Source organism: Manacus vitellinus, unplaced genomic scaffold (genome assembly GCF_001715985.3).
Source record: "Manacus vitellinus isolate BGI_N305 unplaced genomic scaffold, ASM171598v3 scaffold_7_pilon, whole genome shotgun sequence".
Classification (NCBI taxonomy): domain Eukaryota; kingdom Metazoa; phylum Chordata; class Aves; order Passeriformes; family Pipridae; genus Manacus; species Manacus vitellinus.
Genome location: NW_021940813.1, coordinates 17409341 through 17432923, shown reverse-complemented (window position 1 = coordinate 17432923; position 23583 = coordinate 17409341). Strand labels below are relative to the sequence as shown.

The 23583-nt window shown below is 38.8% G+C and overlaps 1 protein-coding gene across 1 annotated transcript in view; it reads right to left on the bottom strand.

The window, feature by feature from the left end:
* The window catches only part of ANOS1 (anosmin 1), a 134784-nt gene that overhangs the window by 109509 nt on the left and 1692 nt on the right, over positions 1 to 23583 (bottom strand). The window contains exons 2-3 of the mRNA XM_029964758.1: positions 22993 to 23342; positions 4944 to 5136 (exon numbers count right to left, since the gene is read on the bottom strand). Coding sequence (XP_029820618.1) covers positions 4944 to 5136; positions 22993 to 23342 — 543 coding nt within the window. The remainder of the gene's footprint in view (positions 1 to 4943; positions 5137 to 22992; positions 23343 to 23583) is intronic.

Here is a 23583-nt window from a genome sequence, read left to right as displayed (position 1 = left end):
TGATCTGAACTTCAGAAACTTTTATATAAGCCTCTTTTTCCATATAAGCTGTAATACTAAAAATTTCTCCTCCTGTATCACCTAAGGAGCTCTGGGGATGATAAAGATATATTTACTCCTTTCCACTTGTAGGTTTATTTAGGAGCAATTAAAAAAAAAATCAATTCAAATCATTTAATTTCAATATTTTGTGAAAATTTATGTTCCAGCAGATTAAAATGCAATCACTATTTGATTTTATCTATCATTACTGTACATTTTAGCTAAAACTAAAATTTGCTAGCATAACATTAGCTAACTATGAGCACCATGTCAGGTCAAAAACCCTTTGAAAAGAGACATAAATAGAAGTAATAAAACTTTAGAACAGCCATAAATAACATATGCTGGTGGGAATTCTTCAGTATAACCCTCAATGCTGTATGAGGATTTATTATTTCCATTTAAAGATCTAGCCAGCAGTAATGTAAAAACAATATTTCATGTGTTACTTGCAATTTATCCCCCCTTTCTTCTTCATATAAAATGTGACAGAGGTAGCTGATTGCAATAACAGATTACTAGCAGCTCACCACTTTGTTTTAGTTACACTGCTACTTTCCACTGAACTAGAAAAAGCACCTCTGCTTTTAAATTATATCTGTTACTTGAGACAATGAAGCCATAAATGTCCAGATGTGTGTCCCCTACTTGATAATTTCAATGTCTACAACTGTTTTCATTTCTCTACTGAAAACTATTAGTACTTGAGTTAAAAAGTAAGTTTATCAAAAAGTATTGTTTAGCAAGTTCAGCTTCATACAAACTCACATTAACATGAAGTCAATGATCTTTCACTGCAAAAGAAGAAAAAGCAAATTGTACAGGTTTCCTTTGAACAATAGGGCATTAGAAGAAGCACAAATGCTATATGAAGGCTCTCCTTCGCTCTGCATCTCAGCAAATGGTTAATCAGAAACATCCAGCTGTGATTATTGTTCCTGTTAGTGTACCTGGCTGAAAACATAATTTCAAAACGTCAGAAATTTCCCTCATGTCTGTTTCTGTTCAAACCCAATCCTGACCTACGTATACCAATGAGAGTTTTGACTCAGTCTTTAGTGGTGGTTTAACGCTGTGGTGCAGAAATGACCTCATGGAAGAGTTCAGTAGACCCATCTGTAAGCCTTGCACCAGTGTACTTTCAGGGCAGCCTTGAAGTATCTTAATCTTCATACTGAAGAGAATAAACTGCACTCAAGAGGGCAAACTCCAAGTATCCTTCTTCCCAGCCCTGGCATGTCATGTGAAAGACATCAGGTAGATGAGACTAAAGCATTCTACAACAGCATATAGTAGATGGAATAGAGGAACTCAGATCACCACCTGAGCCCCAGACACTTTCAGTCTGTCAGGAAGGAAAATGCAGACAAACTTCTAGAATCAGACCTTCAAAGACCAGGACAGTTTGAAGTTGCATAAGGACAAGAGTTTACCAAAGCAAAGACAGATGGAGAAAAAAACTTAAAACAGCAGACAAGTATTACAAGACTTATCATTCAAACTTTTAAAGAAATACATGCCACACATATTTTCAGTGAAACTGTTACATTGGCATCTCTAATCAGTCTTACTAGGCTACATTTCAGCAAGTATATGTGCACACTTGCTTTCCTCTGGCAAACTATAAATGTCCTTGTTCTGTGCCCTACTATGCCTTGAGAAAAAGAAAAGTTGTGCAGCAACTCTTGAAAGGAAAAAACACATGCAGAGAAGCAAGAAAAATTGATTTTCTATCTACAGTGTGCCCCAGGGGAAAAAAACTAATAACCTTCACAAGCAAATAAAAGTTGGTCTTTAATTGGAGGAATGGTAAAAAAAATTTATTTCATTTGCATCTCTGTCCATAATTATTTTAGGAGCTACAATCCTTCTTTTGAAATGCCAGAGAAGATATATGAAAAATGTACTAGTCACTGAATCTGCTACGACAGTACCCGTATACCCATTATCAGTTTTGGAAGTCTCTTCTCCCCTGCCCAATTTTCAATTCACATTTGAGTGAAACGACCATCTCTCAAAACTGGCCTCTCCCGATGACCTCACCAATTCTTTCAAAATGACAAAAAAAACACAGAGATAAAGAAGTGAAAAAGAACATTTGAGTAGACAAATCAATAATTGTTGCAACGATGAATTTAAAGAGACAGGCACCCAATATACATTTTCCTTAACCTTTCAAAAATCTCAACAGCATGAAATTAAAAGGAACAGTGAAATATAATTTATATTATGCTTGACACGCATTTCCTGACTACATGCTCACTCATCATCATCATCATGGCTAGGCTTCACGAACGAAGATTTGGGAAAGGCTCTATCCACATTTGTTACAAGCATGCTGGTGGCTAAGAAGACCAATACAAGATAGACATGTCCAATTGCAAAAGGCACAGCAGAAAGACTCCTTAGGTGGTGTATTCCGCAAGACACGATTCTTTCTGCACTGTCTTTTCTCCTCAAGAGTGATCCTGCATGCGTTCTCAAAGGAAGCAGCAGCGTTATAGATGGTGTGTCTCCAGGCCTCCCGATTAGAGGCCAGAGTAGACCAGTTATGTTGATCAATATGGTCAAGGATGAGATGTTGTTTCAGGGAGTCCTTGTACCTTTTCTTCAGAGCTCCTCTCTTGCGGCAGCCGGTGGCAAGTTCACCATAGAGCAGGATCTTAGGGAGGTGGTGATCTTTCATCCTTGAGACGTGCCCTGCCCAACGCAGCTGTGTTCTCAACAACATGGCCTCAATACTTGTGACTGCTGCTCGTTCTAGAACAGATGTATTGGTCACATAATCTGACCAGTGGATGTTTAGGATTGTACGGAGGCAGCGTTGATGGAAGCGTTCTAAGAGATGCAGGTGTGGCGGTAAATGACCCATGATTCAGAACCATACAAGAGAGTAGACAGCACTATGGCTCTGTAAACACTGATCTTGGTACTTTTCTTCAAGTGTTTATTACGCCATACTCTTTTATGGAGTTTTCCGAAAGCACTATATGCCTTTGCTAACCTGTTGTCTATACATGCTCACTATGACACAAATTAATTAAGACGGACTTACACATGGCAGTGCTGTGTCCCCAGGCCCAACTCTGAAGTGTGGAACTAAGATGCAAAATGGAATTAACAAATTCAAACTAGACTTTCTAGCTCCTAAATACCAAAGTATGGACCTAGGAATGAATTTCAGAAAAGTCTGTACACCTAATGGGGAGAGATATCAAAGCCTGGAAATAGGAAATGCCAAAGAAAATTTTATTTCTCAAAGCCTTTCTGTGGAGATGGAACACAAACTTGTAGTGAATGTATGGGCAGGGGAACCACAGTACTGCCTCTCCTGGGCTCTGGTATTTGCTTATCCTTTTGCATATAAATAAACAGAATGCATTTTACTCTGAAAATAAGGCAGGAAAATGAAAAAAGGATGCTCTCTTATACAACATCACGAACACTCACCCCAGAAGTCTTTCACCAAGCTAAAGCAAATTTAAGGCCTTCTGCACTTTGAAATTACTCTTAACAACAGACTAGGGTGAAGACTGAAACTCGGCCAGTGAAACTGAGCCACTCTGTAGAAATGAGCAAGAGAAACATGGAGCTGGAGTTGGTGAACAAGCGAGGTCATAAAAATCACCTCTCTGGGAAACAAGACTGCTTCTTCAAGGATAACTGATGCAAACATATTTTTAGCATCGTCACCACTACGTCCTTGTCCAGTGTACATCAGGTTTGAAGAGAACCCACTGGATAAGCCACAGATAGAAGAGGATCAGTGTGAGATGAAACCACCCATAAAACACAACAGAATACCAATAATATTCTAGTTCCTTGGCTTCCATTCAGGGAAGAAAGGAAGGAAAAATGAACAACTGAAATTAGTACATTTTGTTCTTTTTATATTTTCGTATTTCATTATAAATTACATTTTAAGGAAATAATTCCTTAGTAAGGAATTTCTGTTGCCTTATAATGGTTCTAATAAAGAACGAAACTCAATAAAGCAATAATCAACAAATCATAAATTGAATGCCTTTTTGTACCTTTGAGCCATTCCATCTGCCCTGTCACTAGATCCCAGGGAGAAGAGATCAGCACCTCCCTTTCCACTTCCCCTTCTCAGGTGGAGAACAATGAAGTCACCCCTCAACCTCCTTCTCTCCAAACTAGACAATTCCAGAACCCTTAGCTGCTCCTCATCGGACATGCCTTCCAACACTTTCACCAGCTTTGTTGCCCTCCTCTGGATGCATTCAAGGATCTTCACAACCTTCCTAAATTGTGGGGCTCAGAACTGCACACAGCACTCCAGGTGAGGCTGCACCAATGCTGAATACAGTAGGATAATCACCTTCTGATCAGCTGGTGATGTTGAGTTTGATACACCCCAGGATGGGATTTGCCCTCTTGGCTGTGCTGGCACCCTGCTGACTCCTATTCAGCCTGATGCTGACCAGGACCCCAGATCCCTTTCTGCAGAGCTGTTCCTTTGCCAGTTTATACTTGTGCCCAGCATTATGCGGAATCCAACATTTTTCACTAGTTAAATTTCATCCCATTACTCATTGCCCAGTGCTCCAACCCATCTAAACCCCTCTGCAAAGCCTCTTGTCCCTCAAGATTTGACGGCACTTCCCAGTTTGGTATCATCAGCAAATTTGCTAATGGTGCATTCAACTGCTGCATCCAGAGCATTGATAAATACATCAAGCAGAACCAGCCCTAGAACTGAACACTAATACTGGTGATGACCCGCCACCAGCCAGATGTAGCCCCGTTTACTGAAACCCTTTGAGCCCTGCTCTCCAGCCAGTTCTACACCCAGCACACAATGAACCCACTCATCCCACAACTGTCCCTGACCCTGGCTCATCCCTTGCCATGTCTGGGGCTGTTGATGACCCTGTTACCAGCTCTGCCCATTCTGTGCCTGGGCCTTTGGGGCTGCTCCCCTTGGAGAGGTCATAGCCTGCAACGGGGTCACCACCATCCCCTGGGAGAAGCCAACCCTCCTTGCCCCTGATAGAAGATGACTGTGCTTGAGGGTCTATAATAACATCTTCATTTATTCCTGATATATAAGTAATGTCCTTAGACTTTGGTCTAGCAAGCAAAAGCACAGAGCAAAATTTCAACACCAAAACCAAATAAAGATCCCCCAAATCAGACAAAACAACAAAACATATAAAACCTATCAAAACAAAACAAACTAACAAAAACATCACTGCATGGAACTCTAATATGAGACGAGATAAGAGAAAAAATGGCCCTTAGCACATATTAGTCGCATTGTTTAATATATTACTACCAGAGAACTTTATGACCGTGTTATATAAAAACATGTAGAAACACAACATTAAGCTTAATGACATACATATATTTTCTTTGCCATCTCGTAACTATATGCAACTCCTTTAAAAAAGAAAAGAGACAAAAACTGAGCAACAGTATTCTGAAAAGGAAGCTGAAGGCAAGAACACATTTTGGAACAAATAACTAAAGTTCTTATGTTATTGCAACTAGCCACTATGATTACTCACAGCTAAATCAAATGTACATCCCCCTTAGAGGAAACCATTTCTATACCGCAGATGTTCTAACTGTAGAAAAGTCAATGTTTGTTACTCATTAACCCAAAGTAATTAAGTTAAAGAGGTGACTGAATATAAGAAATAGTTATAAAATTGATCAGCCTAACAATTCATTCTGGTGACATAACTGCAGTTTGTAAATATAAATGAAAATTAAATTTTAATGGGTAACAGCATGGCTCACCCTGCCATCTAATTTTAAACATCTGGATTTAACACCAGAAAATGGATATCACAAATAATTTTTAGAAAGTCTTAGTAAGGTTTTCTTTGGGATTTATGCTAACATTGCTAACACCTGTAACGTCCTAATTTCTATCACAATGATATGGTGGGTCCTCCTGTAGATGAATGGCTACAAATAGAACTATATTGACCTAAACCTTGCATTGGTATTTCCTAAAAAGTTTATGCAAAGTCATCTTCAACTTCATCATCATTGCTATTACAGACTGAAATATTTAAAACCACAACTTCACACACACCAATACAAACAGAAAAAAAAATTAAGATTAAAGCAATTAAAAAAGAAATTAAATAAAATCAGCAACCATCACCTAAATTATGAGACACAACATTATTTGTTCTCTGGCTGTCAGCATTAGTAGGTTCCTAGAAAGACAGTCATCAAAACCCAAAGGTCATTACCAATGAAATAGCAAAAGATCAGTAGTTTTTCAAATAGACTATGCATTGCTTGGATTAAATTTTCATCTCTAAGTGTGGAACACCTTTTCTCTTTTTATAGCACTATCTTCTCAAATGCATAGAAAAACTACTAGATAAACACAAGCTGTAAAAACAAATGAGCCACAGGAATCCTTGTGTCTCCACTGCACTTGTGAGTTATGACTGCCTTCTTGTGGTTTTACAGACTTCACTCTTACCACTTCTAAGACTGATCGCAACTGAGGTCTTATTCTACTTTACAGAAGTTCCCATCAATCTGTAAAAGAAACCAGATGCAATAAACTTCATTTCACTGTGCAAAAGGAGGAATTAAATACACTGACACTAACTTGACGATATTAAAGTTATATATTGAATCTCACATTAAGGTATATTTGGGCCAAATTCTACACCCATTTCTTGGGATTAAGTAATCCAGTTGAAGTGAACAGAAACTAATCTAATAGCATTAATATGGTAAGCAAAAGATAGCTTGTCAACTATTTGTTTGTACGCCCTATTTCAAAATTCCCACCTTTCCAAAATGTTAATGTGCCTTTTCCATCATGTCATAAAGTAGATTTGATATATATATGAAATAATGAGACAGTACAAGTATATGCCAACTCCAGGATGTGACAGAAGTGTAGCCCATTGGGAAATTAACACCAAAAAGAACAAAATGCATTCTAAAAATGTAATGTTTGCTTATGCAAAATACAATATAAATGACATACATGACCTACTTTAGTGTATTTGAAAAATCATAATTGGTTACAAAATATAGTAGTATTCAATGTTTCAGAAATGTGTGCATGCTGCTCCTAATGCTGATTTGACTCCATAACTGAAAATTATTGTCCGTATTAGTATTCTGTAGAATTATAAGATTATTGGTTGACTCCTACTATCTCTTATTGGCCTCATTAGCCACCAGCGTGCTTGTAACAAACGTGGATAAAGCCTTCCTAAATCTTTGCGAAGCCCAGTCATGATTGACTGGTTCACTCCTAACAGCATGTGATGTGGTATGTTTACCACAGGCTGCATTCACCTGCACTGCCTAGCAAAAGATCCTTCCAGAATCAACTGCAAACACCTCAGACCATCTCCACACTAGGAAGTTGTGTGAACCACAGAAACACATTATTGAGCAAAAAAACTTGGTGTTGATGGAGTTGATGTCTGCACTACACATATTCCAACTTCCTCTTTCCCGTCAACTAGTTCTAGTCTGGTCCCGTGGACACAACGCCCACTAGTTCCTAAAGCACGTTAGGTCACCCTGGATCATCCCTCCCAGTTATGCTAATCCAGAAAAAATCCACTGCATGAACTCTCAGACTGGTCCATGATGTGAAACAAAAGAGACTCACTCCAAAAGCAAACTGTGATCCACATTAAAATACTAACGTGTACATGCACCTCAGAACTTCTAACATCTCCCAAACACACAAGAGTGACAATTCAGCACTTCCTACTAGACTAGATTTTCCACGAAATCCACACTGTTTCAGGGCCATTCAGGGTAGTGTTCCTTTCTCGACTTGCAAAATGTTTAGGGTTCTTCTGTTTCACATTCTTAAGAGCTAACCACACACAAAAAAATAATAATCATACATTTCTAAATCATAAAAAATGTCCATTATAAATAGCCTAACTATAAACTACATAAACATGGAATATTCATATATTCCATGCAGGTTGCATTGTCATGAAGTAATTCCTGATTACAAAACCGTTAAATGCTCTGTACTACATAGTGGCCATGTGAAGTTTTACTGTATTTTCTCCTATTCTGTTCTGACATGTATGAGAGGGACACCATTATATACTACATTTGTATCTTTGGCAAGAGTATGTATGCACGCCCATTCCTTAGAATTTAGCAGCTCTTCAGCACCCAGGTTACCATGACTTAGTATCAGGCACCATCAAATGTCATGCTCACATACTTGTGTTTAACATAGTACTTATTTCCAATATAATTTTATGAAATTCACATGATAAATTTCAGGAACGGATTTCCATTCTCTTTGGCATGTGTTACTAGTTTACAAGGTGCTAAACATTTCAATCTGTAGTAGCAGCCATATCCACCACAAGCTGATGAATACACATATTTTCATTTCCCTTTTAAAGAAAAACAAACAAATTAATGAATAAATTCCACGCAACACCTTTTTCAACAGAAAATATTTGTGAAAAATATCTCTTTACTTCAATTGTCTTGATGTGTTACTATAAAATTTCTCCTCTTTGATCTGTGCAAAGCAATAAGCTCAAAAAAATCATTGCCAATACGAATACTGTTTCACTGTCAAAGTTTTTTTAATATTTTTAAAGCATGCAGTAAAGTATAATCTCAGCAGAAAAATGCTACACAAATAATGATCCTACAGATGAAATATGCAGTCTAAAATTTTACTACAATCATTCATTGGTAGTTTCACAGACCCATTAATATTTATAAAGTTTTCTATATAAAAATCATATTTTGGAGGAATTATTGAAGTTCATAGCAAAGCTCTCAAAAGTAACAAGTGTAAAAATTAACAAAATTCTTGCAGTTCTAACAGTTGCAGTCTTTGGAGATTTTTTTTTCCGTTTTCCACAGAAGACCTGCTCAGTCAGTACAGTACACCTCACCAGACCTCGGAGGTTTCTTTTCCTAGACACATTTGCAGAAGGGTTCTGTGGTGATTCAGGAATTAAAGAACTTTTCAAATAAAAATGACCCTTGGACTCAAACAGAACAGCCTATCTGCAATCTGAACATAAACCAACACAATATTGTTAGCATACACTCAGAAAGCACTAATTCAAAGAAGCATATGTCAGCCACACAAAACAGTCTTTCACCATAACAATTAGGCAGCATTTCAGGAAGAAGTCTTATTCCCAGACATATTTTAATTATTAGTCTTTCCATACATCTGCCTTCACTGTATACATTGCAGAAAGACAGACAAGATGTAACGGGTAAAGTTTAATAAGTTCACAACTTTATTCTTTCATCTCTAAAGCCCAACGCAACAATAAACCACATCGTGCAAGTTAACAGTCCTCTCTCCATTGCTCCTCTTGTTTTGGTCCTTGGCCTCTCCCGTCCCAAACCAGCTCTCATTTTTGCAGAAAGTCAACACACACAACTGCCACATTAAGCCCACAATAAAAATTAGTGGATATCAATTGCATATTGCTCAGATATCACATATCAGATCACTTAATCCTCCTAAGAGGAAGTTAGGATGCCCTTTTCCAGGCCAGCTCAGTGCTGCTCTCTTTCCACAGCTCCCAGACCTGTACACCCTGTTCATGCTTGTCTGCAGACCACATTTTTATTCCTATCCTATTTTAAGGAACGGTAATAGCTCCCACAACAGCAAATGTTGCAAAGACATTTTGTTGACAATGGATGAAAAACAGGCATCAAGTGAAGGAGCACGTAGAAGCATGGGTGAGTCTTTCCCTTTCCACTTGAAATTTAACACACCTGGTAACCTGATCCTAGCTGGGATCCTTTGGCCCTGCAATGCTGACAGTATACTCTTGGGAGAACCAGCCTTTTAATGCAGATTACCATAGATTCTTCCCATTTTCTTAGGGGCTTTTTACAGTTTGTTAAAAGCTGTATGCCAACAAGAAATGTTTATTACATGGGACAATTGCTGCAGTCCAGTCTTCTAGACCACCTTGCAACCAACCTAAGACTGTGAAAGGACAGATGACAGAACAAATTAAATTCTATTGAGAAAGATATACTAAAACTACTCATACAATTCAAGCTACAGGGATATTGACTGTATCTTTCTACAGTGACGATCTTCAGTGGGAGATTTACGCTGCCTCATCACATTGGCATAAAATTTCCCACAAACATAAAAGCACTTCATACACCAAGTTTTTAGAATACAGTTTGATAACTATCTAATGAAAACATACTATAAAAAGAAAATTAATCTCTCTTCAAGGCAGTAGTGAAGCATTTGTCATTAACACATCTGGTTACCAGAAATATAGCTGTTTTGCAGAGCAATCATTTGCTGACAGGTCCATCATGTTTCAGACCTTTCTGGCATCAGGTGAAAGAGGTAAAACGCAAATCAGGTTAATTTGCATTGAAGTTATTGAAAGGCTTGTAACTGAGCTCAAAGCTCACTCAGCTCAACTGAGTCAAAGCTCACCTTAAGTCCCTACCCATGCCACAGTATTATAAGCCTCCAGTTAATGCAAACAATTGGATAGGAAATTTCACAGATTTCCACTGCAAGTATCAAACTGGTTCTGATGTCTAGCATTTGCTTTTATATCTTTAATCTAAATCAACAGCCACAAAAGAAAAAACATAATAATATATACCCTTAAGCTCATAAAATACCGACAACTGTGGTTAATACCAGTTGTCAATAACTTGTACTACGAGCAGGCATTCTATATTAATTTTTTTTCTTTCTCAAATCATTCTTTTTTGCAGAACTGACAAATATTTTAGTTGTTCCATCTTTGGAAAGTGTCAGATACTGGTGGTATGATCCAGGTATTCTATCCCAATCGTAATGTTTCCTTCCATTTTACTAGAATTCTCACCTGTGTAAAGCAAATAAGAAACACAGTGAAGGGGGTTGCGGTACTACAAGTATATTGATAATATTCAAGTTTCTTTTTCATTGGACTGGGGAGCTCTGCTCGATTTGCTTTCTCAGTAGGAAGTTCATGGGTGAGAACAACTTGACTGAGGCTCGATCTATACCAGATGGATCTCCTAGGTATGAGTAAATATCTTAGGGGTATGAAAATTTTACATCTGCTCCTGTTATTAAGAGGATAAGCCATGCCTGTTGATGAAACTTACAGGGATGTTTTGGAATCCCTGAGGGTACCTGGATACAGGGAGTAACAATCAGTAACTGGTCAATATTCCATTAAAAAAAAAAATTGTTTACTCCCTTCAGTGGTACTTAGCTCTGATTACATCAAAAATTGCTTCTACCTTCCTTAATACCTTAAAGAATCTCTTCTAAAAATATCTTAATTTGAAGTCAAAGTGTTTTATGTCTGACAAATAACTGGCAATTCAGTTTTACTTTGTCCTAATGGCATAGTACCATTTACCACCACTTTGAATTGCAAAGGAAGATGTCACGATACAGTAGGATCATATTTAAAAAATTCAAGTTAATTGTCTTTAAGCAGCATACTGGGACTTTTCTTGGGTTTATCTATAAACTTTGAAAGGTCATTTCCAGTATATTTTCACTGGCCTAAGCTTATTTCCATTTAAATCACTGGATACATTACTATCAAGCGTAGGGATATAAGATTCAGGTTGGAAATGAAAGCTCCAGAAAAATCCTGTCAAACTACTAATTACATAAATTGAAGAACCAAAAAGTATGAGTCAGAAGTCTGAAGGATCTCCAACTAAAGAAAGCAATATCAGCTTATACTACATTAATGTGTAAAGCTCTTCAGTCTGTAATACTATCTGTGTCACATTTTCTACTCCAAAACAAAGGCAGTCAGTATATTCTTTTGGAAACTCTAAATGTTCATGCCTTTTTACAGTTTGGAAAATGGCTCGAGTTACGTTTAACTTTCAAGTTTAGTCCACATTGCTGCTCTTCTTTTCTACTTAAGGACAGTTTTGAATACTGGAATGAGTCTTGAAATAATAATTGTTTCCTGTTGCACATTTATTGCCACTGTAATTACAGCTTTTCTTCTGTCCAGTGCTCAAATGCCTACGTCTGTGATTCTATGAATAAAGTAAATCTTTTATGAGATGAATTAATATGCTGCATATTGAAGGCATTCCTACTTCACTTGGTCAGTGAGGATCCACTAGATAAAAACCAAAAGCCTTCTGTCTTTCCCATTGTTTATTCAATTTTTCAACTCAAAGAAAAAAATCAACAATAGCTGCTAGCTGCAAGAATCTACATCTTCTTTCCTTATTTATTCTGACAAACATGTCCCGTAGCTGCTACTAAGTACTATATGAAGTGACACACACTTCATTAATTGGATTATTTTTACCTTTTTGGGTCAATTTGTCTAATTCCAAGTGTTCCTTCCACTGACTGCAGATGCAGAGTGACCAATGCTTGGTTAATTCATGATCTCGCAGTTCATAGTTGCACAGAAAGAAATCTCAAAAGAGAAGAAAGCCTTAAGCTCTCCTAGTTCTAGTTCCCTTCCCAAAATTGCTAGATAGGAATCAAATGTCAACATATTATACACTCTTTGTGACTAAGAAAAATGGGGGCAGGTAGTGATGTGATTCATTATTGTCTAGTTGTGGTTACACAGTAATGTGCTTTTATTATTTTCAAAAGGAGCTATAACCATCACCTAACAAAAAAAAAAGCTACCCTGTTGAAATAGTTTCTATGTAGGGATTCAAATTCTGAAAAAAAATGACAAGCAGTCACTGTACTAGGACAGAAACATAATGACAATGATGATGATGATGATGACAGTAATACTAATACTTCTACTAATAGTAAATTGTTATCACCCCTTCCTCACTATTTGCTGCCTCACTGTCAGCCATGTACTAAATTCAAAGAAAATCCAAAATCTTAAAGCAAGTGAGGTTAAAAAATGAATTTATAGTGTCTAGGTCCAAAAACGCCCTGAGGCCTGACTGGAATGTTCCAGTCATTAACAGTTAAAAAGCATTAGAAGTTAAATACAAATGATGTATAGTCCCTACATTCATGGCCTAAATTATTAGATGGGAAATCATGTTCATGTACATGAGCTGTCATCACATTTCTTTTTTTAAAAAATAGAAATTAATGTGAATATAACTTCCCTAAAGAGTAATCTCTTAAAAAAAAAGAATAACAGATTTATGTTTTAAAATTCTCATAAGAATGGCAAAAAAGGTTGAAATATGTTTGTACTGGATTAATAGAGTACATTATTCTCATCCAATCTTCACCATCAACCTCAATTTCTGACTCTATGGATAGAAGACATTTCCTCTAAAGCAATCCTATTTCCCTCATATTATCTTATAATAGGATCCATGACAGCTGGACTGCAACCCTCACAGGCAGAGAAAAGAGTCTTCACTACCTTGGCTAGGTTTGCAGTTTCACTTGAGACCACTTCAGAAATTACAGTGGCAGCAGTTTGTCTTATTTCTGACTTAAAAGACATCTTTGTAGTAGACAATGTCCAACATACTGCCTGGGGAGGCCACTTCACTTAATCACTGTATGGGAATAAAACATATGTCCAGCTTTTGTCTCCTCATATGAACAAACTTTACTACATATGTGCAATACAGTAAATCCATCACTTCTGAAAATGCACAGAACACATGCATAAGAAGATTCAAAGCTTTTTCCAAAGAATAGGGATTACTATTTATTTCAGAATACATGTAAGTAAATCACAGTATTGACTCAAGAGAGCAGGCAGCCATCACCAGAAAATATTTCTGGTTGAAAACTCTCCGGAGAGTAAGTTCATAATGTTTGGAGAGCAGGAATCATTCAGAAAGCCAAAGTAGCCTGTTTCTTTGTCCCTCTTTTTCACAATCTGTCAATATGGTTAAAGGAAAAGACAGAAGTGAGGAACAAGTTGCCATCACCAGGACACACTCAGTCCATAAACTGCCTCCAGACTCGCAAGTTACTTTTAGGAAAGAAATAAATGAAAACAAGATGAAAAGAAGCCAGTCACAGGTCAGTAGCTTTATCTGGACAGGCTCCACACCTGAGCACCCCTAATCTAGAACAGATTTAATATTTATGTGCCTGCACTGGTATACATGACAGGACCACAAATTGGTTAGAATTTTGTGGTGAATTTTCTTGGAAGTTTTACCAGTAACAAAAGGATTTTCAAAACATTTTTACAAACTACAAACAAGAAAAATTGACCTTTTGAAACAAAATAAAACTCCAAGCAGCCAACAAAAAAAAAGAAATAAAAAACATTCACAAAAACATTTACAAACAACTTTCCCTACACCCATTGTACCTGTTCTCTGTTTCCAGCCTTAATTTCAATTAATCGTGTCACGGTAAATTTTACAGTGCCCTCTTCTTCTAGGTAATTTCACTTTGTAGTACTGCAAGCTTGTAGGAGGTCACCTATCTCCACTTTTCTCCCTTCTCAGACTCTGTGTCTCTTCTTTTGCTTCCCCTGCAAGTTCCAGAGCCATGCCTTCCTCAGGAATCTCAGCTGCTTACTAGGACAGTCATATCTTTTGCAAAATTGGGACAACTCTCTTCTTTTTTAAAGGACGATTTATTGTAATATGCAGACCAAGACAAAAACAAAGCAAAATATGCAGTGTCCTTAACTTAAAGATATAATAAGTCATAGGGGGACTTTCTTATGGTGAAAATGTATTTTCCTGTATTATATATGTACTTAACTTTGATGTCTTTAACAGTCTAGAAGAGACACAGAGGCAAAAACATGATTCGCAGAAGACAAAAGAAATTTGATAAAAACTTTGGACTGGGGTTTTCCCCAAATCTGGAAATATTTGATATTCTTTTTAGTGAAAGGAATTGAATGTGTTGATTTTTTTTAATCAGAGATGAAAGGAACAGTACTCTACTTTCAAGTTTAAAGAGTCCACTTACCTTTCAACACCCCCAGTTCTTCACCTCTGTGTCCTGTGATGTCTTGGTCATTAAAAGACTAAAACATGGATACAACTAGAGTTGGGATACCAAGTTCACAACACTCTACTTTGTTGACAAAGGCTGCATGGACCTAGTTTCATACATGGACCTGATCCAGCTGAAATCAACAGAAGGCTTTTCATGGACTTCAAAGGTTTTTGAAATATAAGGCCTTATAAGGCTCAGCTGTGGGAAAGGTCAAAAAATGAAGATTCTTGGTGTAAACTCCTAGACAAGTGCTTTTTTTGGTTCAAGGCTAACACTCGCTAGGCACTAACTACTAAATATTAATACCAATGTGTCTGTCTTCTGTATGATGTTCCTGATGGTCATTAATACTATTTTCAATCTTTAAAAATATGGATGCTAAATTACAGTACTTTCTTTTTCTGTTTACAGAAGTTGTCTGTGTACTCAAACACAGATAATCTGGGAAAGTAAAAATTCACATTGAATTGCCAATAGAGATGTAGGCCAGCTTGTGAATTAAGAATCTCCATTTGTAGACACACACAAACTCAGCACTGAGTCTTAAGAAGTTTGCCCTTTGCAAAATGACAAATGTTGAGCATCTGGAAAATCAGTCTGTTTTTCAAGCTATCTCAGAAATGTACTGGGGTTTTGGACACTTTCTAAACCAAATACTTTTAAATATAGTTCAGAGCACTAGTTAATTACAGAGACAACCCCTATACCGACAACTAATAAAGTTTTAATAACAGTTTTAATAACAGTTTTAATATGAACACTACCTATCTTATAAACCTTTCACTCTGTAGTAAGTGGATATATCTTCCAATGGAAAAAGGATTTACATTTTAGTACTCTCAGTGTTTTTCTTTCAAAAGTTTACTAATGCTTTTCAGAAGCAACATCTCTTCCCTCTCTCCCACATGCGTGTGACATTAAAACTATGTTTTGCCAATATTTTCTATACATAAATGTCTGTCTCAAAACATATTAGTAACATTCCTGTTGGATGTATTGCATCTGGTATCAGGCACATTTACCAAATTAACAGAGATTTTAATTTTATGAACACAAGCAAGCTAGCATAAAGATTTTTTTATTAATATGTAAGCATCCACAAATAAAATGCGAGAAAAGTATCTTGGCAACTCTTATTGTTCAATACAATTGTTAATCATTCACTTAGGTTTTCATACAGTTCATTTGCTTTGCATTTAAAACTTACACTTGAGGCACAGACAGACATTTTAATTTGAGAAAGCAATGGGCAAGTTTAAGGTCCTGAATCTGCATAATCAAAACTGCTAGAAAACAATGACCCAGCTTTGTAACCCCCACACTCATATCAACCATGCAAGCTATCACCGATGCCAAAGACATTTGAGTCTAGTTATGACAAATCGAATATAACTCCCACTGAGATCAGGGAGGTTCATAACAAACCAGGGAGGTTACAACAGCAAAGACTAACTGTGGTTCAATCCCACAATATGGTGAGTAATGCAGGTCTTTTCACTAGATGCAACCATTATTATTCAAAACAAACCTTTCACCTTCGAAGTTTTCACATAAGATCCTAGTAGAAGATCCATGCACTTCTTGTTCACAACAGCAGATCTCAATAATAAGAGCACATCAAATGCCAGAATAATTATCCAGATCATGCACCGTATTAACAATAAAGACAGGTAAATGATTGGGACTTCTAACAAGTTTTGAGGAAAACAAAGTAGTAAAAAATGTTAAAATCTGTCTGTGGAAATAAATTAAGAGCAGTGTTCCTTACAAGACATATGAAAATCAGAATTATTTAATACAAGGACTATTTTTGGAAAGGAAATGAGTACTAAAATGGCAACACGAGCTGACGGCATACATCTTCACACGTAGAAAAGATCATGAACATGTCCCAAAAGATCTAAGCAAACTCAAGTGTCTCAGCAGCCTGTCCACTGGAACTGAAATGTTCTGGAAATAACACACTACATTCTACTACATCTCATTATGAAACTACCACATATCTTTTCAAAAGATTTCATGAAAAACAATTTAGTTTCAGAACTATTCAAGACAGTTACAATAAATGGTTTCCTCGTGATCTTCACCTTTTTTACAGCAGAGCACAGAGAGACACATGGACCCTACACTTTCGGCCTATCCTACCACCTTCCCAGCTGGAACCTAGTGCAGATTTTTGCAGGTGAAGTCACTTTGGAGTTACAAGCAATACGAAGGCAGATGTGCTGGCATTTAAACAACTAGCTGCCTGACTTGTAGGTGAAATCTGGTATTGGTTATCTAGAGATAACCACTTGCACACTATTTGCTTGCAGATATACAATCTCAGAACCTTTTATTATTTACTTAGAAGAATTACCTGTTTTCCACCAAAAACTTGTCCTGACAGGTAACAGTCCTTCCACAACAGTAAAAACAACCTGCTAGCACCATATAGTTATCAGCCACTCAATATAATAAACTTTTAAGACCTTATTCTTCCCTCTCACAGCTACTAAACATTATGCTTCATATGGTTCTATTAGCTTAAAACAATGTTTTTTCACACTTTCAAAAGCAATTTTGAGTTAGCCTTGGCTCATCTAGCTTAGTACTAATTCCCAAGTACCAATCCATAGTACATTACTATCAGATTTACACTAAATCTCATTTACAAGGGGAAATTTCTCTCTAATTTCCTTCCATGTATCATGAAACTGGCTTACCACTTGAGGGATGTCTATGTTGTATCAAAATTTTCAACTACAATTCATCCACTACTAAAATAAGTCAATTTAGGAATTAACACAGAACCCCTATGCGACCAGGTTCATCCACAGTGTTGCTGGTATGTTTCTAAACAGTACCCATCTTAACGAGTTTAAACAATCTCTCATGAGCCTCTTCAAGCAGCAATCACAATTCTGGATCACACTACATGAATAAATCCCAACATACCTGGACTTCCCCCTTAAGAATAAAGAAATGGATTTGCTAAGATTCAATTTACTAATGAAGATTACCCACCAAAAAAAAAAACCAAAAAACAAAAATCAAAGAAAACTACATGAGATGTCCTGATATCTAAAAATATGGGAAAAAAAACTGATTTGACTTAGCCCTAGCATTTTTTAATGCATTGACAATCATAAATGGACATACATGAACTCACGTAAGAAAATATAAATTGTGAAAATTAATTTAGAAGTGAGTAACAATATTTAGCAGGTGTTATACCTTCAAAATGTAGCTAATTCTATTATCTTTTCTAGTCACTCTTCCACACTTGGAGTACTAGGCCCAGTGTTGGGCTCCCTGTTACATGGAGAGACATGGACTTAGTGGAGGGAGTTCAGCAAAGGGAACGTAGTATCTCTCACGTGAGAAGAAGCTACGAGAATTAGGAATGTTTAGCCTTGAATAGAAAAGGCTCAAGGGGTTCTCATCGATGTTTATAAGCATCTGACTGGAGAGAGTAAAGAAGATGGAGCCAGACTCTTCTCAGTGGTGCCCAGTAACAGGACAAGAGGCAATGGCCAACAATTGAAACGTAGAACACTCCATCTGAACATAAGAAAACACCTTTTTCTTACTGTGAGGGTGATTAAACATTAGAACACTTTGCCAGGAGGTGCTGCCCAGCCTCAGCTATTCTGTCACTCTTCAAGCATGTGGCTTTGGCCTCTCCTGTGACTCCTTACCACGAACGGAGCCAGTTTTACTGGCAAGTACCTCTAATTCTTGTGGCATGTTCTACCACCCGCTCAGCTTTTGACCCAGTAAGCAAGACTAACTGCTCCTCTGCCTTAACTAACTTAGCAAGTTGGACACATTAAGCAGGAAGATACCTGAGAGGTCTGTAACAGATGCCAACTAAGACAAAAGTTCCACAGGTTCACAAGTCCAAGTAACTTTCTGTAACATTTTTGTGCTATACCTTTAGCCTAAGTAGTTACACTGATGTCCAAGCTCTTATTCACAAAAAAAACTTCTAATCATGCTGGTTTTAGAACATGGTTTAGATGGCTGTCTGGCTGTAGAGATTAAAATCCAAACTGTGTTTTCACTCAACTTGAAAACAGAATGCTAAAGGTCACGCCATGCCTGCTCCCCAAAAATGGAAGGAGTTCATCCACAACTAATATCATAGATGCGAAAGGCTACATCCAGAGATAGCAATGCAAGGAATTCAGTCTCATTCCAATAAAACAGGCAGGTTATACAGAAAATCCCTAGCAAAACTAATCTGAGTATTCAAGTCTCTTTTCCAGCTAGCTGTACGAGGTCCCCATTTATATACATACCCTTTCCAAGAATGCAAAAACTTGTGCATTAATGGACCTCATCTTATGAGGGTTATACCTACTGTACAGGGTTACTACAAAACCAGATTCACAAATAAACTCCGAATACCTCAGATTAGAACTCCTACCTTTTTCCTGAACATCAGCTAAAACTCTGAGAAGGGAACTGCCTTAATAAGAAAATATTGAGGGGAAAGAATGTATCCAATGACATCACTCTTCTTTACAACCTTGGTCCCTCTTAAAATAGTATGCCTTTTTCCACACAGGATTCACATTCTTGGTGTTTCTTCTGGAGCCAGACACTTTAGTCCTTCCTCTCATTCCAAACTAGAGGAGGAATCACCCTTCCCATCTCATAAGGGCAGCTTACTAATACACAGGTATGCTCTTTTAGGTAACAGCCAAATGCATACAACACTGATTATGATACAGGACATGATTCAAATCTACACCTCACCTTCTCCTCCATTGTAAGCAGGCCACTTGACAGTCATGTCCTTCCTTACTCTTGTCATTGTCCTCTGTTCAGGTGTTTTACAGAGAACTTTGTCAGAAAAAAAGCACAGCAGTAGAAACTCTACTACTTGCCAAGGCAGTGACCCAAGAGCATGGACAGGTTCCAACGAATGCTCTGATTACTCCCTCTATACATGTGATGCAACAGTCATTGTAAAACCCTAATCTCAACACCCAAAATGGCTAAAAGTAAGTATCTTAAACATTAGGGTAGAGAGGGGAGTTCTGGTCACAGGTCAGTGAATGCTTCGTTTGGTGATGTCCGGCGGCCCAAATTACAGAGCTGAGATAAATATGCCACTTACATTTTTTGTTTGATTGTTTTTTTTATGAAGGGACTTTGTACCAGCATGCTCTGTGAAAGTTCCCAGCTTGAAGATAGGCCATAGATATAAAACATACATATTTCATTGGGCAATAAGACCTATGTGATGCATAAGTCCCATACTGATCTCACATATCCTTTGGTGTAACCTCTACACAGAACTTCTCAACAATCTCAAAACTGGAAAAGTACCCTGGTCATGGGGATTTTATAGTAAAAAAGCAGGCATCTGTGCCTCTTCAACAAACATTCTGAAGATTAAAGATTTTTGATTTAGGTGGCTGATTCCTCCTCTAGCTCACATCAGTAGTCTACATGGGGGAAAAAAAAGTATATTATTTGACCCGTATCTAGGTAAAAATAATTTCCTACTGACAACACACCTTTAAAATGGGCTTTGAAGCATAAATTAATGTAAATTAAAAAATAGATTTTTTTAAAAACAGAACACCTCTCTTGGCCCATTCACAGAAAGGGACATTAAAGAAAAATGGGTGAAAATTCTCTGTGAAGGGAAAAAGAATTACAATCTCTTGTGATCATTTTGGAAATTGGAAAAATATTAGTCAGCTAATATCCTCAAACAAGGAGCCAGAAGGTATATTATTAACCCAGATTTCCTATTCATACTACTCCATTCTCTCTAAAAGGCTGTTACTAATGTGACTTTAGTACCATAAACTATGTGAAATGAAGTCTCTCTGAAGTGTTGGGGATGTCACCTCTCACAAAGCTGTTGTCTCCCTGATCCCACCGCTGAGGTTGTATCTAAAGCAGGGTTGGGAAATCAGTGGGTTAGTTTTCTTTCAATTCTTTCTCTAACTGGAAGACACTAGAGTTCCTTCCTGCTCCAACTGGGACGAGCTAGTGTTTAGTTTGCTTCAAAGGTTGAATCAGTGTCTCAGTCTAGAGAGACTAGACTGTTTGCTAAAGAGGGTGAGTTGTGAGGTAGACCAAACTCCTCTCTCTCTGCAATTGTAATGTCAAATTAAGGGGCTTTACTCGAGGAAAATGTGGAAAAAACAGAAGAAATAACAACCCTTTATTAAGAAATATATGAATGTTGGTAAAAAAAAAAAAAAGAAGAAAAAAACAGTAACACCAAACAAAACAACACCAGCAACAACAACTACAACAACAAGTCTAAAAGAATACTCCTCTGTCCTTTAGCACAGTCCCAATTGCGGTCTGCAGGGGGCGCTGTTGGACTGATGGAGCTGTAGGGCCTGCAGTACCCGGTCACGGTCGGCAGGGGGCGCTGTAGGACTGATGGAGCTGTAGGGCCTGCAGTACCCGGTCACGGTCGGCAGGGGGCGCTGTGGGCTCCGTCAGTCACCCGCGGGAAGAGGGGACCGGAGAGAGCGGTCCCGGACCACGAGGGGAAAACCGAGAAGGAGATGAGGGGGGTCCTCGCCTCCGTGGGGGCGACAAGGAAGGCAGGCAGCACACTCCCACGGGAACTCACCGCTGTCTCGAGTGGCGAGGACTCACCGCAGTCTCAGGTGATAGTGTCTCCAAAAACTCCTCCTCCTCTCCCGCGGGCAAGCAAAAACTCTCCGATGAAACACAGCAGCTCCGGCGGGCGGGACAGTCAGGCAGGTTGAAGCCAGCAGGATGCGAGGGCGAGCTCCCCAGGATTAACAGCCAAAACCCAGCTAGACCTCCGGTCCCCCTCCCCAACGAAAATGCCTGTCTGCCCCCAGAGAGCCAGCCACACACACACACTGCCTCATCCCTCCCAGCCAGAGTCTCCCCCAGCCCCGCCTCCGTGCCTCTTCCTTATCTTTCTCCAAGATCGGTCGTTAGCCCCAGCCCGGCTACATCTTTGGTAATGCTAATAACTTCCCTCCCCCCACTCACTCCGTTTCTTCTCCCTTGGAGTGGAGCAGGGGGAAGGAAAATTCCCTGATTTCCTAATCTATAACAATCAGATTACAAGATAAGTGGGCATCTCTGAAATGAAAAGAACTCCAGAAATTGCTACTAGTTGAGATGAAAAGAGGAGGGGAGTGGCTAGAAGGAGGGAGAAGAGAAAGGCATGAAAGGAACATCTTATCCTTCAGCCTTTATGGAATAATAGGGCCCAAACCTGCATGTCCTACAGTCCGCTGTGTCTTATCAGTCTCCTGTGCGAACACTGGATGCATGATGTACTCTAAATCTCTCCTCCTTTCCCTCATTAAAAGACAATGGAGAGCTTAACTTTTATAAACGAGAGCACTTTATCTTCCAAACATTACAGTCATTTCATGTCTAGCAGGAGTTTAATCCCTGGTAATTTATATAAATTACTGTGTGCTTTAGCAAGTTGGGGTTAAAACTCTGAGATTCTCAAATGATTACAGAAAACCAGCCAGTTTTCAAGACCTAAGTGAGTAATTCCCTGCTTATTTCACCCTGGTTAATTAAAATATAATCACGATTGTTTGGCAATGTGCATTCTGTCAGCAGTTTTACATCGTGAAAGATATCTTGCCAAGAAAACACACACACCAAACAAAAAAAAAAAAAAAAAAAAGCCTTTCACCACGAATTGGCTTGATCTAAACTGTCTCTTTAGCCACTGAAACTGTGAAACAAGTTACAACTTCTTAACAACGCAATAAAAAATACTAACCCCTCTCTGGGATAATGAACTATTTTAATGGGTACCCTCCTTTCAGACCATCCCGTGATGCAGGGACCACGATGACAGCGCTCCTCCGCCCCCGGCCTCGGCGGAGCCCCGCGGCGGCCGGGACAGGGCAGGGCAGGGCAAGGCAATCCCTTCCCCACCCGCTTCGGGGTGCACCCTCGGTTTCTTCAACCCAAATCCTGTTGCAGACACCCAAACACTTCTGCTGCCGTTGCAACGCACATACTCAGCCTTCCTTTCACACTGTTTGTTTTTTTTTTTTTTATTATTTATTAATCGGGTTATCCTTAAATACCTCTCAAACCTCCCTTTTCTGCCAACACCTTTGCCCCGAATGCTGCTCCACCCAAAGCATTTGCCCAGGCCCTCCCGGTTTCTCACCGCCCGGAAAGCCCGGGGTGAGCGAGCGGCGCTCCCCGCCGGGTGCCCGGGGCGGTGCGGAGACGTGCCACCCCAAGTGGCGAGCGTGGCTCCCTTCCCACCCAGCTGGTCAACCCTTTCCCAAAGGGGCCTGGGTGCTCGGGAGGGAGGGAGATGGACTTGCAGCTCTGAAGGGTTTCCATCATTCGGATGAAGTCGACTCGTTTTAATATTTGCGCAGTGTAGAACAGGTGGGGGACGGAGAAGGGAAAGGTGCGCGTGTAACTGGAAAAGGGGAAAGGACGGGCAGACACACTCTGCTCTTGCACCAGCTCCCGCACTGCTTTCAGCATTTCATTTTATGCCCCGCAGGTCTCCCGCTACTTCAACCACTTTTCCCCCCACTTTTTCCCTATTTCCTCACTCCCGTTAGCCAGAGATGTGCCTCTCTGTCCCAGGAAAAAAAAAAAAAAACAGTGTTACCCCCACCCTCACCTCCCAGGAGGTCGGAACTACGTATTACACG